This window comes from Talpa occidentalis, unplaced genomic scaffold (genome assembly GCF_014898055.3).
Source record: "Talpa occidentalis isolate TD23 unplaced genomic scaffold, MPIMG_talOcc4v2.1 talOcc4.5, whole genome shotgun sequence".
Taxonomy (NCBI): Eukaryota; Metazoa; Chordata; class Mammalia; order Eulipotyphla; family Talpidae; genus Talpa; species Talpa occidentalis.
The window spans coordinates 59,811,120-59,829,596 of NW_023604861.1; the positions used below are offsets into that span (position 1 = coordinate 59,811,120).

The 18,477-nt window shown below is 38.0% G+C and overlaps 1 protein-coding gene and 1 pseudogene across 7 annotated transcripts in view; both read left to right on the forward strand.

Annotated features, from left to right (window-relative positions):
• Positions 1-18,477, forward strand: part of RCBTB1 (RCC1 and BTB domain containing protein 1) — a 71,648-nt gene that overhangs the window by 47,451 nt on the left and 5,720 nt on the right. For 5 of the 7 annotated variants that reach the window (XM_054701287.1, XM_037527290.2, XM_037527292.2 and 2 more), the window contains exons 10-13: positions 1,036-1,162; positions 2,071-2,222; positions 3,033-3,163; positions 9,532-12,774. In XM_054701287.1, coding sequence (XP_054557262.1) covers positions 1,036-1,162; positions 2,071-2,222; positions 3,033-3,163; positions 9,532-9,672 — 551 coding nt within the window. In that variant the 3' untranslated portion in view covers positions 9,673-12,774. Of the gene's footprint in view, positions 1-1,035; positions 1,163-2,070; positions 2,223-3,032; positions 3,164-9,531; positions 12,775-18,477 lie in introns of those variants that run through there. The other 2 variants (XM_054701288.1, XM_054701289.1) reach the window with 2 other exon arrangements.
• On the forward strand, positions 13,098-17,252 carry LOC129146850 (28S ribosomal protein S35, mitochondrial-like; annotated as a pseudogene).

Genomic DNA, 18,477 nt, shown 5'->3' on the forward strand with positions numbered 1-18,477 from the left:
GGATTTCTCTGTGAGAGCATGACTTAGCATTACCAGTAAGTGGTGAGTTTATTTTTTGAGACTCCTTGAGTTGAATTTATCAACACCTTGAAACTATCCCAGAGGAGAGCAAAGGTGTTCTTAGTATTTCAATCAAAAACTGATAAATTCTTATCCCTAGAAGAGAACCATTCAAAGCATTGAGCTAGTTGTTATAGTATTGTGGACGCCCTATAATTTTTTTTAAAGATTTATTTTATTTATACAAGAACCGGGGTACAGGCCAGATGTGCGGGAGGGTGAGAGGATTCACAGAGAAAGAACGGGGAACAGAACAGCCAGGCGGACCGAAGACACTGCTGAGGGGAGCAGTGGGTGAGACAGGCAAGGTCTGCCCCGCCATGTGGGTTACTACGCGGCTGGCGGGGATCAAACCGGCACTGCAGAGGCTGCAGACAGCTTCACTGTGCTCAACCGCCTGTGCCACCAGGGAGGCCCAAGTTTTTCTTTTTCTTTTTTTTTTTAAAGATTTATTTATTTATTTATACAAGCACTGGGTACAGTCAGAAGCGTGGGAGGGTGAGAGAATTGACCAGAGCCAGAGCGGGGAGCAGAACAGGCAGAAGGACCGAAGTACACTGCTGAGGGGAGCAGTGGGCGTGGCAGGAGAGGTCTGTGCGCCATGTGGGACCCTCGCCTGGCAGCCAGGGATCGAAACGGCACTGCAGAGGCTGCGGGCAGCTTCACAGTCCAGTGCTCAACCGCTGCACCACTAGGGGAGGCCCCCAAGTTTTTCTTTTTTTAAGAAATACACATTTTAATGTCTAACTTAGCATTTAAGACATGCTTTTTACTTTCCAAATGTATATATTTTGTTGTTTACAAATGCAGGATGCCTATTTTAATATTGTGAAATTGGTTTTTCAAATCTGGTATGAATTCTTTTTAAAAGAATCTAATGGAATTATGCTAACAATTTTCTTTTTTTTGATGTCTTTCAAATCTTGAATATGTTTCCTGAGTTTTCTATATTAATAATGTGTTTGTTGCCTTTAGAGCATGAAGACTTTATAACAGTTGCAGAGTCACTAAAGAAAGAGTTTGATAGCCCAGAAACTGCTGACCTGAAATTTCGAATTGATGGGAAATATATTCATGTCCATAAAGCTGTCTTGAAAATCAGGTATATGCATGAGCTTTGAGACATCAATCATCTTACTTGTTTACAAAGTGGGGACTGATAAGAAATAGCCTTAGAAGTAGAGGGAAATAACACAACTTAATATTTTTGTGGATAGTATCAGTACATTTAGAATTAAAGAGTGTTGCGTGTCTGTGTGTGCACTCATTGTTTTCTTGAAAAGGCTTAATGTGATATCTGTGTTTTGTATTTGTCTATACTGTTTTTAAATGAAGGATCTTACAAATGCTTATTTCCATCAAAAAGTTTGTCTACATGGTCAAAAAATACAAAACTTTGTCAGCAAAAAGTATATCTATTCTCCTTTACTCTTAAAGATTCATTTTCCCCAGATAAAACTCTCAGTCAGGAATGCTGACCTAGCCCAATCCTCAATGATCGTGTGTGGTAATAGAACAACACAGTCAGCTTAAACATAGCCCAGTTCGCATGTAAAATACTTGTAAAGCTGTGCTTATGGCATGTCCAAAAAGAATAATTTTGGTGATATGAATGTGTAGTTAAAAATTTGTGCTCATTTCTGAACTTCCTTTAATTTTAGTTGAAAACGTATATCTGTGCAGTATCTTTGGGGAAAAAAAACAAGTGATTACAAATATTTGATCTGTATGGGAGCCAGTCAGGTGGAAGCAGTGGTACTGCTGACATGCTGGTGCACCTTGGCTCTCAGTCTGATTTTTAATATTTAAGAGGAGGGTCTCATCAAAAATGAAAGTGAGTGTATGTAAAAGGCACTGTCGGTGCCCCTGCCCGTGGAGTGTTCTCAGGGTGCTGGCTGGAGACTCCCTATCCCGGTGCACGCAGAGCAAGTGTGGTGATGAAAGACAGCCAAATAGTTGTTCATCTGATTTAATCAACTTAATTAGGTTACTTTTGCTGCTCTGCCTTAGGTGTGAGCACTTTCGATCTATGTTCCAGTCTTACTGGAATGAAGACATGAAGGAAGTAATAGAAATAGACCAGTTCTCCTACCCAGTGTACCGTGCCTTCCTCCAGTATCTCTACACGGATTCTGTTGACCTGCCGCCCGAAGATGCTATAGGTACCTCGGCCACACTGGGGCTGGTCAGATCACATGGTCGGACCCACATGTCCTTATGTTCTTAATGGTGTTGAAATATAAAAAGGTTCAGGTTTATTGGCTTTTACATCACTTTTTTTTTTTTTAAAGATGTATTTTTATTTATTTATGCAAGCACTGGGTACAGTCAGAAGCGCGAGAGGGTGAGAGAATCCACCAGAGCCAGAGCGGGGAGCAGAGCAGGCAGAAGGACCGAAGTGCACTGCTGAGGGGAGCAGCGGGCGGCAGGAGAGGTGTGCGCGCCATGTGGGACCCTCCTCTGGTGGCCGGGGAGCAGCCGAGGATCGAACCGGTGCTGCAGAGGCTGCGGGCAGCTTTGCAACCCAGCGCTCAACCGCTGCACCACCAGGGAGGCCCTACATCGCTTTTTAAAAAAGACATGAAGTAAATGTCTCTAAAAACTGTTTTGTGACATTACCATGGTTAATAGTTACCAGCACAGTTTATTTATGATTGTGGACTTATTTTAATTCTGAAGTAGAAGGTGCTAATGAATTTAGCATATCATTTGGAACCAAAATAGAGACAAAGATTTCATCTTTTCTGCTTTCTTTGCACTATAGAAAACATTGTGTAAAATGAGTATAGTAAAAGTATATTTGGCAGTTAAGGAAGAAAGGGAGTAAAAAGAATTTAATAAAATTCAGAGAATTATTCACTAAGGAACTTCTGTCTGATCTACTTGACTCTGTTCATTAAAATTAAATATCATTATAAATTGTGAAAAAGTATTGTAATCTTAATTAAACCTCCCATACTTTTCAATTTTAGGTCTTTTGGATTTGGCCACGTCTTACTGTGAAAACAGACTGAAGAAACTTTGTCAGCATATAATCAAGCGAGGGATCACTGTGGAGAATGCCTTTTCATTGTTCTCTGCTGCGGTCAGATATGATGCAGAGGTAACATAAAAGAACAACCAGACCCATCGCCCTTAGTGCCCTGTGTGTGCGCTTTCCTCTTTTTTTTCTCACACGAGACAACTTCACTGCTATTTAGGGAATCAATGAGCTGACTGATCCTTAAAAAATGAAATCTGGTCTTGCTTCTTTATCCTATGTTCATAGTTTGTTGTTCCTCTACGTGCATTTTTAACTGACATTAGAAACTAACTGAAGTCTCAGCAGCTGTGCTGCAGGTTGGAATATAAAGAGCGACACCTAACCAGACTAACAGACAGCATAGTTTAGTTTCAAATATTCTCAAGGTCAGCATATATTTTTTCCAACACCTCACTTTACTGTCTCCCCAACTCTACCCTGCCATAGGCTGAGGATGCTGTGTGATTTATATATGTGTATATCTGTGCTCTGAAATTCTATCTTTGTCTAATTATAACTCATCATAATTTGTGTACTGGCTCTGGACTCCTTTTTATTTTTTACACTGGCTTAAATTCTTAGTCTGGAAATTGTGCCTCTCTAGAGAGCCTATGAATGATTGGACTTTTGGGAGTATGAAATTTTGTGTTTACATGCACTTTCCTAAAGTTAAGAACCAAAATAGCATCAGATTGTAAGCTCCTTATGGGCAGGAACTGTATCCTATTGGTCTTTGTACCCTATAGTACATGGCGTATAGTAAGCACTGGGTGATATATGTTTATTGAACTGAATAAATGTACCACTTGAAGGGTGCATTAAGGATAGTGAACTAAAGACCAGTGTGGTGGATTTTATAAATTCATAGAAAAGACAATACAGAGAGCAGTAGTTTTGGAGTTCCTGATGTCTAGCTAAGGTTAAATGGCATAATTAGTCTGTTCTTATAGGTATGAGACAGCATATCAGGAAATTAAACACCTCTGAAAATCTACAGCTTATGGCCTTGGAGATGTGGTGGAGGACAGACGTCATCTTCGTCACACTTTGGGCTTGATATGACTATCATGTCTTGTATTTAAAAACGTGTCCTGTTTTTGAGATTAGGATTATAAATATTTGATAAGGTCAAATATAGTTGACTTTCTCTGCAGCTCCTTCAACAGATGAAATGATGATCATTTTTAATAGGAAATGGAAGCATAGGTTTTTTTCCCCATACCCTTTCTTTGATACCATGAACAACTTTATTAGAAATGCTATTTCCTGCTTTCATTTTATACCCAATGATATAATTTTAAGTTGGTCAGTGCCTTTTCTCTCCATTTACTAATTGATTTTAGAATCTTCTGTTTTTCTCCAGACTCATCCTCACTGCTAATGAGTTCCTTATTCCTGGGGTTAAAATCTTGCTTACTAAAATCAGTCAGACCCACCTTGACACAGGCAAATATTTCTGACCTAGATGCTGAAAATTTCTTTCTTTCAGCTAAAATATACCTCAGAAAGAGTTTTATGCTATTTCTACCCATGCCAGCTACTCCCTGTACTAGTTTTCATTTTCCTCGTATTAAGTATTTTTCTCATTAAAAACTGTCCTTTATTTGAGACCACAAGAGCATGTGACTGTCCAGTATGGCATATAGTTTGCACTCAAAAATGTATGTTGAGTTGAATGAATGAATGAATAAACATATTTGAAGTAGCCCACCAGAACGGTATACTTTTTATTGTTTTTAAAATGTTCCCCTTCCTCCCCCACTCTTCCGAGGTATGATTTTTAAAAAGTATAAAATGCAAAAGAAAAAGCAACTGACAACTCCACAGATACTACACATTTAATGTAGAAAAATTAGAATATAGATGACAAAAAGAATAATTTCTTTCATACTATATACTTTTTTGTTTTTGGAAGGAGATTATATAATGATCAGTGGTACTTCTACATTTTATTTCCTTGATGCTATAGGATGTAGTTATAAGTTAATAAATGAAGTCTTTCTAGTATAAAAATAAAACTACTGTATCTACAAAGTCAGGTTGGAAATTGACTGTAAAAACTCTTGTTTTCCGAAGCTCAACTTGGGAAATAGATGACTTTTCCTTCATCTGTGGGTTAAAATGTTAGGAAGCTGGAGCCCACTTGCTTCTCATGTTTCTTCTACAAAAGTTATTACAGTTTCTCCATACCCTCTTTTGACAAGAAGTTTTTGAAACAGATGTACACAGAAAAACAGCATAAATGTATTGACTCAGTAGTTGTGAAGATTTTCAATAGTAATCTGATGGTTTGAGCCTTTGCATTAGGAATGCATTGTCCACTTTCTGCATGTTTTAAGGAAGAAAGACTTGGAGAAGGTACATGTAAATATTTCTCTGGTGTAAGCCTAAATAAATGTTGCTATCAGGGAGAAAATGTGAATAAAACATTGTCTCAGGACAGTTCTGTATCATGATTTAAAAGCTGTGCAGTGCTTCTTTTTGTACTGTTTTCAGGAAATTTTTGTTTTCTATGTACATTTGAACATTAGCAGAAATAGTTGGAATATTACTTGTTTAACCAAAATAGAGAACTTTACAGAAAGTCTTTACTTACTAAGCAATGAATGTCTTAAATGTTTGCTTTTGGTGGGAAGCAAAAAAATATGAGCCCAGGGATTGATCTGAGATACGAGTGTTGGGAATGCCAGTGCTAAAGCCAGATAGTCAGTAGGGTTTTTCTTTTTTTAAGGGCCGACATTTGAAGTTTTCCGTGATCAGTAGACTAAAATTTTTATGGGACTGTGAGAGGAAGCATCTTTATTTTTTCCTACATAAGGCTTTTATGTATATTCTAAAAAATAGAAACAAAACTTACTTTTCTCTGGACTATTTTTGTACTTAATATACAATAAAATGAATTCTAGATTTATGGTTGTCAGGTTTTGTTTTCAAATTTCTTTTAACAACAAATGTCAACAGATCTGACTCACAATCTCTTGCATCTAGACTGTCTCCAGGGTGGCTTGTAACACAAAAGCACACTGTCCCACTCTGGCCAAGTCGCCTGCCACAGGAAGTCAGCATTTAGTGATTTCAGCATTAGGACTGGATAAGTACTCCATGAAAGGCTACAAAACATTTAAAAATGTAAAATAGATATTAGGGCCATAAATTCTCTGTTCTGTTTTGTTGCTAAAGAAAGTTTGTGGGAAGGAAAAACAGCTTACTTCTGGTGTATGTATATTCATCAGAGTAATTTACACATTAATAAATTTGGAATGACTTTGTAGCTTATGTCAGAAAAGCAGTTTTTATTTGGATCTTGTTAATTATAGTAAATCTGATCTTTTATTTTCCTCAGAACCTCTATAAAGTAATCTCACCACAAATTGTCATAAACATGCACTTTAGTTTCTCAAGTACCAAGAATACCAAATTAGACTCCTTGAATTTATACTTCTTTCTTACTTCCCAGAGTCTTCAGAAGACTTTTTTCTATTATGAGCTATTTTCACCTGCTGGTATTTTTACCTTCCATGGTAAAAATATGAGGAGATCCTCCTTATCCTCCATGGAAATTTTTTTTTTTTTTTAAGTCCAGCCGTCTTTTTATAGTTGACATACTAGGTTAGAGTTGTATTTTCTTTTCTAGGAAATTTAAGATCCATTTGATCACTTGCAGAATGAGATGAATAGATCATTAGGTTCTTATAGTATTTAAGAAATATCAGAGGGATATTCATCTCATTTATATATCCAAGGCATATTGACTCCGGGCATTGGTTGCTAAGTGAATCTGGTTGGCTGTGCCACTTTCTGATTCATGTCAGTGAATCATGAAGACTAAATTATATTCCACAGGGAAATAAAAGTCATATTTTAAACTTATTTATCAAAAATAGAAAATTGATTTATCTACATATAACTTAATACTGTTTTATTTTTATTTTTATTTTTTTATTTTATTTGTATAGCTTTTTTTTAAATGGCTAAGATTTTTTCTTTTTTAAGATTTATTTATTTATTTATACATGCACTGGGTACAGTCAGAAACGCGGGAGGGTGAGAGAATTCACCAGAGCCAGAGCGGGGAGCAGAGCAGGCAGAAGGACCTAAGTACACTACTGAGGAGAGCAGCGGGCGGCAGGAGAGGTCTGCGCGCCATGTGGGACCCTCCTCTGGTGGCCAGGGAGCAGCCGGGGATCGAACCTGCGCCACAGAGGCTGTGGGCAGCTTTGCAACCCAGCGCTCAACCGCTGCGCCACCGGGGAGGCCCAACTTAATACTGTTTTAGTTATATAATTTTAAGGGAAGAGAAGTGTGCCGCTTTCTGATTCATGTCAGTGATCTTACAAATTCTAATTCTCTCTCCATGTGCATTCAGTACTTCCTTATCCATAGATTGCCAGAGTTTCATTACTGAAACGGTCCAGATGTATATTACTTACAGTATTCTCTGGTTAAGACTTTAAATGTTTGAAACTGATAAACGTTTGTTGTCTACTAAGAAATCTCACCAACTCAAGTGAATTGAAGGGGAAAGGAAGACAATTTGATTGAACTGTTTTCATAGATAATGTAAACTGATTTTTAATTAGAAGCACCATTGTATACTTGACTATATACTTAAAAAGTTCTTGAAGTTTATGCTCAAGGTAATCTGTATAGTTATTTAACTGAGTAACTTTTTATATATACTACAAAGTTCTTGAATTCCAAATTAGTAGACATAGAAGTAATAGGTTTTACAATGCCTTACTTCAGAGCACACTTCTTTTCCCTTGAAATTATATAACTAAAACAGTATTAAGTTATATGTAGATAAATCAGTTTTCTATTTTTGATAAATCAGTTTAAAATATGACTTTTATTTCTCTGTGGAATATAATTTAGTCTTCAGAGCTATTTATTAACCATTGAGTTATGATACCAACGGTAATGCTTTTTCTTTAATGAAAGAAGGGTTTAACAGTTTACTATAGTACACAGGACATTCAGCTCTACATTCAGACTTCTGGGAGTCTCTTACTGAAAACACAAATGTTCTCCTAAATCATATACAGTGTTGTAAAGCAATGTTACCTCAAGAAACAAACAAATAATGATCCACTTTAGAGTGAACTGCACTGGGAGAAAAATCAAACTGGCTTTCTCTAAGATTCTTACCAACAGTGAAGATTTTACACACACACACACACACACACACACACACACACGGTTCTAGAGATTATGCCAACATTTTACATGCAGTTCAGATTATCTAGAAAACAAAATTCTGGCTGCAGCTGGCTGACACATATTGGATAGGACCTATCTAACTGGTTAAACCCCACTAGACTGAGAGAGGTATCCAGACTGAGAGAGTTATCTTTCAGTGAGGGATAGGTGGACTCTTAGAGTAAGGGTTGGTTTGTTTGCAGGGATCTGCACTGAGAGAGCAGAAGAGGGTTGTGTGTACATGTTTGGGTATTCCCCCACCCCAACTCTGCCACATTTCATAGTGGCTGGAAACAAAAAGGCTAGAAACTTCAAGCAGATCCTAGTGTAAATGTCACTGGGTTTCTGGCTTGTTAAAGCCCCAAGTATGGACCAGTTTAGCCAGCCAACTTGGCCTTTGTTTTTGTATCCTCAATCCTCGCATATGTCCTAGGCATCTAATTGATTTAATATATGTACCAACATTTGAAGGAACAAAACAGCATTATAGTAGAGTTTTGCTGGGAATGAAAGGGTGTTTTAGCATAGGCAGAAATAGATTTTTAAGCCCTGGTTTACCGCTTTATACTTTACTTTCCTTCTGAATGCTGGTAGTTGGTGATTTCTATTTGTTTGACTGAAAAATCCCATTTGTGAATATTTTCTGGATCGAGAAATTAGTGTGGTGGTAGTTGTAGTGTATTACTCTTGGTGGTTTGTATAGTGAAGACATTTTTATTTAGGAGAGCATGAAAGTGAATTTGTTGTCCTGGGGTTTTTTCTGATTGTGTTACTTTAAGGAGACCACATCACTTCACTTTTCTGTATTAAAGTCTTTGCTTCCTTAAATGAAATAACCCACATCTTAGTTCTTTCCTCTGACTTCTTGAATCAGAGAGTGACTTCTTAATTCTTTTCTCTGACTTCCTGAGATGGACTAAAATTGCTTTCAGCTATTTAAAACAATGTCTTTGAGCATGACTGTGTGACAACCATGAGGAAGCGTTTCCCCTCTAGACTGTATGTGTGCTTAGAAGAGTCAGATTTGAAGTAGGGCAACCATTGCTTTTACTGTGCCTTGAGTAAATGGTACGTCTTTTTCTGACACCTGTTTGTGGTCACTTGTTTGCATAGTTTGAAGTTTCTAGCCTCAAATATCTTTTCCGGGGGAGGGTGAGAGATTTGGGGTGAGGGGTTTGGTGAGAAGTAATTCAATTGAAGTTAATAAAAAAAGGCCTCTTCTTGTTTTTATTTTTGTTGTGTGTGTCCAGGATTTAGAAGAATTCTGCTTTAAGTTTTGCATCAATCATTTGACAGAAGTTACACAGACTGCAGCATTTTGGCAAATGGATGGCCCTCTGCTAAAGGAATTCATTGCTAAAGCCAGTAGATGTGGAGCCTTTAAGAACTGAAGCCCAAGGCTGCTGGGTTTTGTGTGAGTGTTCTGGGGCACGGGTGATGGCGTATCGTTTGTGCTCTGTGGGCATTGTAATTCTGCAGGTAAAAACCCATCAGGTGGTTTTTCTCCACATCTGAGACACCGTTCTCTGTGTAGGAATATATGAAGGATGTACGGCTTTCCCAGAACCCATTTTAAACAACACTTGTTTCCAGATGTGTGTATTTTAAATGTGATCTTACATTTGGCTGGAACATTGTAAAAGGGTGAAAGTTCAGCTGGTTGTTTTTTGTTTTTGCTTGGAGGAACGTCTGAACTTGGAAAGGGGAAGTATGTGGCAAATCTCCTGGCTCTCATATCAACAGCCCTTTTGATACTGGGAGTTGGGATAGTGTGTGAATTGTGAGATAGAGAGGCCCTACTTCGAATTAAAGCCCCTGACTTTAATTGGGGTTGTTGAAGTGTTGCATTAGTTGCTGGTATAGCAGCTTTACTGTGAAGGAATAAGTATGGTCACTGGAGGCTTTTGTTTGTGAGTTTGCACTACTGATGACTTTTTTTTAACCTCAAGGTATATCAAAATAAATATTCAGTTTAATATGAGTTAAACCTATTGAAATGATAATTATGTTAAGGTGCATTTCTGGGTTAGTCAAAATGTCTCTTAAGACTTAAGCACATAAAACATACTAATTTAGAACTATCTGTGAAAAGTTGATAAACTTTCTTTGGATAGAAGTGACTGTTTTATAAATTAAATTAGACTCTGCAATACTATCTAATTGTGGTTTGTTAAATTAAGATGAAATTCAAGAACTCAAGTTTAAATTTCCCCTCTTCTCCCTATAAATGCTAACATAAGAGGAAAATAACGACACATTCAATATATTCTTGCCTTCTAAATTATGGCTGCTAGGTCATCAGATGTGCTACATCTGACTCAAAGAAGTAGTTCTTTGGAAACCCACTGTCTTACAGGTTGTAATGGGATTTGTTCTATCTTTAGGCCAAATATCATCACAAATTTGCTTATTTGAAACTTTATCGGTTTTCACTTTTGATATTCCTCTCCTTTTAATTGTACTAGGTCTAATATTAAGTGCAATTTAATTTTTAAAAAGGATCAAATGATGGTTTTTCTGAAAAGTTTCCATTTGAAAGGAACTTTTCATTTGTGGTGTTTTGTGTGTCCTCTGAGCTTGCTTTAAGAACAAAGCTTTCCTCTGTTCTTCATCTACGGACTTATTTCCATTCATGGGCGCTCCTTTACTGAAGTCTGTTTCCTGCTTGGAACAGCCTCCTATCTGAACTCAGAGCCTAAATATCTTTTTAGAGTGGAACTAACAAGACTGCGAAGAGATGCTGCAGCTACTGTTTTTAGTGATGTTTTTGAGTGTGTGTTGGGGGAGGGGGTGATGGATGAAAGATAGGAATTCATTGATAGGTGAAATAAATAACAAACCTAGAAGCCCAGCTCCCCCCTCCCCATTTTTTTTTTTAAATTATATTGCAAGTGATTGAAGCCCAGTGAATTATTAGGTTAGAATTAGTTCTGCAACGTACGAATTTTCTTAGGTTGGTAAATGCACATTAACTTAGTTATTAATTATGATGGATAATGTTTGTAATAATCACTGTTCTGTAGGCTTATGATTAGGACAAAAGAAGAATTTCAGTATGTTTACTATTGCTCTTACTTGAAAAAGAAAATTCCCCCCAAAAGCACAAACTAAAGTATATATATCCATTTCCATAGGGAATTCATTCAACAAATATTTACTGAGTTCGTAATACAAGTGAAGAAACACTTCTTATGTTAGATTACTGAGTAATTTGTATGAGTATGTATGTAGGAAGAGAATAGAAATGTCCTTCTATTGAGTATCTTTTATTTTTAATACTCTTATTTTTTTACTTGGTTTTGTTGCTAGTCATAGCAGGAGATGAGAACTATTCTTTGAGTTGCTTTTTTCACCTGGCGTAATAATGAAAGGCAAAGTATTCATATTTCTTAAATCAGCCCTTCATCTACTCTTGAACTTCTTACTGGAATAATGTTTGATACTCTAGAATATAGGCTGTATTTATGTAATGTTTAGAATGACACATTAATAAATAAAATAATCTGTTAAAACAGGCATACAGAGTTGTTCTTTTCCCCCTCAAAAATCAGTAATATGCAGCCTGAAAAAGGAAGGAAATTCTGACCCATACTGCACCTGCATGATCCTGAAGACACTACGCTAAGTGAACTACTCTAGTCACAAAAGGTCAAATACTCTGCAATTCCCTTCTATAATGACCTAGGGTCATCAGCTTTATAGAGATAGAAAGTAGAGTGGTGTGGGCTCCCTGGTGGCTTAGCGGGTTGAGCACAGCGCTGTGAAGCTGTCCGCAGCCTCTAGCAGCGCCAGTTCAATTCCCAGTCGGCCAGGGAGATTCCCACATAGTGCCGCAGACCTCTCCTGTCGTGCCCGCTACAACCCTCAGCAGTGTATTTCAGTCCTGCCTGTTCTGCTCCCTGCTCTGTCTCTGGTGAATTCTCTCAGCCTCCCACGCCTCTGGCCTGTACCCCAGTGCTTGTAAAAATAAATAAATCTTTAAAAAAAAAGGAAGAATGGTAGTTGCCAGGGCTGGGGAGGAGGAGGGAATGGAGAATTAATGTTGAACAGGTACAGAATTCATTTTGCAAGATGAAGAGTATTCTGTAGATGGTTGGTGGAGATGGTGGCACAAATGTGAATGTAATTAATGCAGTGAAACGGTACACTCAAACATGGTCACTCTGTGAAATTGTCATATTTTGCCACAGTTCTTAAAAAATCAGTGCTATGATTTTTAAAGGACTTGGGCTAGAAAACAGGAACCACAATGAATATGCTGTTCTTCAACAAACCCCGCCCTCCACCCCCCCACATACACCCAAAGAAATCCTTTAATTTTATTCCTCCTGAAAAATAATACAGCAGAAAATATATCTGAATTCTTTGGGGGTACTTATAAATAACAAAAAGATACAATTCCTACCCTTAAGGACTAAATACATTATTAGGAGAGAAGAGAGCTATGTTCAGGAATTGACACAATAATATAAACAGCTTTTCATAATAGTAAGAAAACCTATTGATAATATAGTTAATATGAGAAGCAGCTGTTCTGAAGATGCTGTGGCTGTGTAGGAGAAAACAAAGGGTCCTTTTCGCTCATTTCCAAAACAACAGGTAAGTGGCACAAACACAGCCATAGAGGGTAAGGCTAATGAATCTTCCAGAGTTTACCATAAGCACCATTGTTAAGAATGGAGAACAGGGCCTCCCCGGTGCGCAATGGTGAGCACTGGGTTGCAAAGCTGCTGCAGCCTCTGCAGAGAGTCCCACATGGCGCAGACCTAGCAGTGTACAATTCTCTCAAGCACTATACCCAATGCTTGTATAAGAATGGAGAACAGGGCCTCCCTGGTGGCACAAGGAGTTAAGTCTCAGCACTACGAAGCTATTGGCAGCCACTGCAGCATGAGTTCGAACTCCAACTAGGGAGACTACCCACATGGTGCAACAGACTTTTCCTGTCTTGCTGGCTGCTCCCCTTTGCAGTGTATTTTGGTAGATCTGCCTGTTCTGCTCCCCACTCTGTCTGGTGAATCCTCCTTCCCACATCTGTGGCCTACACCCCAGCTCTTGTATGCATAAATAAATAAATCTTACCAAAGAAAGATTAAAAAAAACAAAACAGAGAACACAAGTCAGGACCCATCAGGAAGAAATGTTGGCAAGGAAAGGGTGTGTGTGGTGTGTATATGTATGTTTTAGAACTTTTATTTTCCCGTGTGGCAGACATGTGCACTGTGCTTTATATACATTTTCTTTTTTAGTGTTAACATTTTGTACCATAACTAGACTCAGAATTAATTAGACTCAGATTAGAGATCAGAATTAGGCAGAATTATGCTCAGATTACATGATTTGAGTATGGTTTTTCAGTACTGACATCGCTAAAGTATAAATCCTAGTAGGCTTTAGGTCTGCCTGATATTACCTTGTGTTATAATTGCCAAGCACATTGCTCCATTGTGCCAAATTATGATTATACATCACATTTGAAAGAAAAGTGAGAGAGGTCTCTTTATTAAAGATTTATTTATTTATACAAGCACTGGGTACAGTCAGAAGTGTGGGAAGGTGAGAGAATTCACCAGAGCCAGAGGGGATTGCGGAGCAGGCAGACTGACGAAGTCCACAGCTGAGGGGAGCAGTGGACGGCAGGAGAGGTCGGCACACCATGTGGGATCCTCGCCGGTGGTTGGGGATCGAACCAGCGCTGCAGAGGCTGCGAACAGCTTTGCAACCCAACGCTCAACCGCTGCGCCACCAGGGAGACCGAAGAGGTCTCTTTTAAACAAAGATCTTGAAGCAGTAATAAAAGGAAAATATATAGCAATACAGGCTCACATCAAGATACTCAAAGAAACAGCCTAATCTCACAGCTCAAAGAACTAGAAAAAGAACAACAAAAAACCCCTAAATCCAGTAGAAGAAAAGAATGAAAATCAAAGCACAAATAAATGAAATCAAAACTAAAAAAACAATACAAAAGATCAATGAAACCAAAAGTTGGTTCTTCAAAAAAATAAATAAAATAGACAAACCCCTAGCCAGGCTCACAAAGGAAAAACGGGAGAAAGCACAAATAAATAGGATCACAAATGAAAGAGGAGAAATCACAACAGACACAGCAGAAATCAAAAGAATAATCAGAAATTACTATGAACAGTTATCTGCAAACAAGCACAACAATCTAGAAGAGATGGACAACTTCCTAGAACTCTACAATCACCCAAAGCTAGATAAAGAAGAAATAGAACACCTAAACAGACCAATTACAAGCAGTGAAATAGAAATGGTAATCGAAAACCTCCCCAAAAAACAAAAGCCCAGGACCAGATGGATTTACAAATGAATTCTACCAAACATTCAGAGATGAATTAGTGCCTATCCTTCACAAACTCTTCCAAAAAATTGAGAAGGAAGGGATAATACCAAACACGCTCTATGAAGCCAACATTACAGTAATACAAAAACTGAACAAGGACAACACAAAAAAAGAAAACTACAGGCCAATCTCTAATGAACACGGATGCAAAAATCCTCAACAAAATTTTAGCTATCAGAATCCAATAATGTATCCATAAGATAATTCACCACGACCAAGTAGGATTCATTTCAGGGACACAAGGATGGTTCAATATCCAAAAATCAATCAATGTAATCCAACACATCAACAAAAAAATATAAAAACCATACGATAATATCAATAGATGCTGAGAAAGCTTTCTACATGGTACAACACCCATTCATGATAAAGGCCCTTGAAATTCTCGGGATATAAGGAACATACCTCAACATCATAAAGGCCATATATGACAAACCCACAGACAATATCATTGTCAATGGTGAAAAGTTAAAGGCATTTCCATTAAGATCTGGAACAGGACAAGGATGTCCACTCTCACCACTGCTTTATAATATAATACTGGAAGTCCTAGCCAGAGCACTAAGACAAGAGAAAGACATACAAGATGTACATATACACAATGGAATATTACTCAGCAATCAAAAAAGAGAAACACATGCAGTTTGCAGCAACATGGATGGAGCTAGAAGGGATCATGCTCAGAGAAATAAGTCAGAAAGAAAAAGAAAAATACCGGATGGTCTCACTCATAGCAGGAATTTAGAAAACCTGAGTAAGGGACCAGGAAAAAGACTAATTATAATAAAGAAAAAATCAAAATCAACAAGCAACTATAAACCAGAGACAAACTATGCAGGGAGATGGGGGGAGGAGAAGAGGGATAAGGGTCAAAATAAGGGGGGTGGAATCGTATGGGGAATATAACCAAAATGAAAATGCATACATTGTGCAAAAATGAAAACTGATGTAAGAATTATATAAAATAGGCCGTCCTCGCCACCATGGCGGCGGTCGCCCGCCTCGCATGGCTGGCTTTGCTGCTGGCCACCTGGACTCTTCGTGCCTTTTCCACCGAGGTGTCTCCGACTCCTCGCGCTCCTAGGCCGAGCCTGCGTACAACAGAAAGAACTTACAAGCATGAAAGGCCCCAGAGAAGAAAGGCACTACCTCCTAGGACAGAGAAAATGTCTGTTGACCAGGACTGGCCCAGTGTTTATCCCGTTGCAGCACCCTTTAAACCCTTAGCTGTACCTCTTCCTGTTCGAATGGGTTATCCTGTGAAAAGAGGGGTGCCTATGCCCAAGGAGGGAAATCTAGAACTTTTAAAGATCCCCAATTTTCTGCATTTGACTCCAGTTGCAATTAAAAGGCACTGTGAAGCACTGCAGGCCAACTGCACTAGATAGCGATGAGAAATGTGAGAAGCATTTTCCAATTGAAATAGACACAGCTGATTATGTTCCATCAGGACCATCTATCCGAAACCCTAAAACAGGAGTAGTCACCTTAAGGGTTAAACTTTCCAATTTGAATTTAGATGATCATGCAAAGAAGAAATTTATTAAGCTTGTGGGAGAGCGCTACTGCAAGGACACGGATGTGCTCACCATCAAAACTGATAGGTGCCCTTTAAGGAGACAGAATTATGATTATACAATGTATTTACTGACACTTTTGTACCACGAGTCTTGGAAAGTGGAATAATGGGAGCAAAATAAGACTGAAGCTGACATGGAAGAATATACATGGGACAACAGCTCCTCAGAAAAAAAATGTCCTGGAAACTCTTCTACAAATTAGAGCTGCTGAGAAACATCTGCAAGTAGGTAAAGAAGAGCTCCTGGGCACTAAAGAAGCTGAGGACCACAAGAAGTCTGTTGTTAGTCTGAAGAATGAGGGGGAAAATGAAAATACCCTTTCTCAGTACAAAGAATCGGTGAAGAGGCTATTTAATTTGACATGAATTATGTAAAAAAACCTGCTTTATTTTTATGATACGTTTGTGCTCATCTAACATAACATAAAATTGAAAATGTTATTAAAAAGCTATTGTTTTAAAAAAAAAGAATTATATAAAATAAATAACCAAAAAAAAAAAAGAAAAGCCTGCGTACAACAGACATCAAAACTATTACTCAGGGCCTCCCCTGGTGGCACAGTGGTTGAACTGGGCAGCCAGTGGCACAGTGGTTGAACTGCCCGCAGCCTCTGCAGCGCCAGTTCGATCCCCGGCCACCGGTGAGGGTCCCACATGGCACGACAGACCTCTCCTGCCACACCTGCTGCTCCCCTCAGTAGTGTATTTCATCAGTTTGCCCACTCTGCTCCCTGCTCTGGCTCTGGTGAATTCTCTCACCCTCCTGCGCTTTTGACTGTACCCAGTGCTGTATAAATAAATAAATAAATAAATCTTAAAAACAAAACAAAACTATTACTCAGACAAGCTGTGCTATAGGATATAATTTCAGTGCAGTAAGTTAAATTTACAGTAATCATTCAGACCAGGGGAAATCTTTAGTGGATCTGGAATTCTGGAGACTTCATTTCTGTAGTTTCTTAAGTGCTCCTGGTCATTTGAATTTTGAAAACCACAGATTTAGATTTTGTCTCTCAGGTAATAACTTGGACAAGAGTTGCTGTTGCAATAGGAATGTTCTTTTTTTGCAATAGGAATGTTCTTTTTTCATCTATAGCATATTCTTCCTTCAATTAAATTCTTTGACTTCTTATGTGCCAGACATTATGCTGGGGAGTCAGGTCAAACTCATTTTGAAATGTAGCATGATTATGAATCAGAGTACTGTGGTAGAAATTTAGAAGTGTGAGAAGAGTGAGAAATGTGAGGTTTTCAGGGGTGAGAAATTGTTTTGGAGCATAAAAATGTAAATATTGTTAGGTTGAAAAAATCCTAACTCAATTGTTTTTTATTCTTGCATATTCCCATTAATACTCAAATATCCAGTTTAAAATATTTATTTTGAATAGGGAGAGAAGTAAAACTGTCACTATTTGTAGATGATATGGACATAGAGTACCCTAAAAATTACACAGAAAAACTAATCAAAATAATCAACCAGTTTAGTATAGTAGCAGGATACAAAATCAACACACAAAAATCAGTAGCCTTCCTATACACAATCAATATAAAGAAGAAATCAAGAAAACTGTCCCTTTTTATAACTGAAAAAAAATCAAATACTTGGGAATAAATCTAACAAAAGAGGTGAAAACCTATACAAAGAAAATTATAAAACACTGTTAAAAGAAATAGAAGACGACACAAAGAAATGGAAAGACATCCCCTGCTCATGGACGGAAGAATTAACATTAAAATGGCCATCCTACATAAATAAAACTAGTAACAAGAAATGTTGGCAAGGATGTGGTGAAAAAGGAACTCTCCTACATTGCTGATGGGAGTGCAAACTGGTCCCACCACTATGGAAAGCTGTGTGGCATTTCCTCAGTCTACTAAAAATGGAGCTACCATATGACTGAGGAGTTCCTCTCCTAGGGATCTACCCAAAGGACACAAAAATATTAATTCAAAAGGATACCTGCACCCCTATGTTTATTGCAACACTATTTGCAATAAGTAAAACCTGGAAACAACCCAAATGCCCAAAAATAGAAGACTGGATCAAGAAGATGTGGTACATACACACAATGGACTACTGTTCAGCAATCAAATAAGATAAACTCATGCCATTCTCAGCAACATGGATGGAGCTAGAAGGAATTATGCTCAGTGAAGTCAGAAGGAAAAAGAAAAATACCTGATGGTTTCACTTACAGGAGGAATATAGGGGAACCCAATAAGACATCAGGGGGATAAATAATAATGATA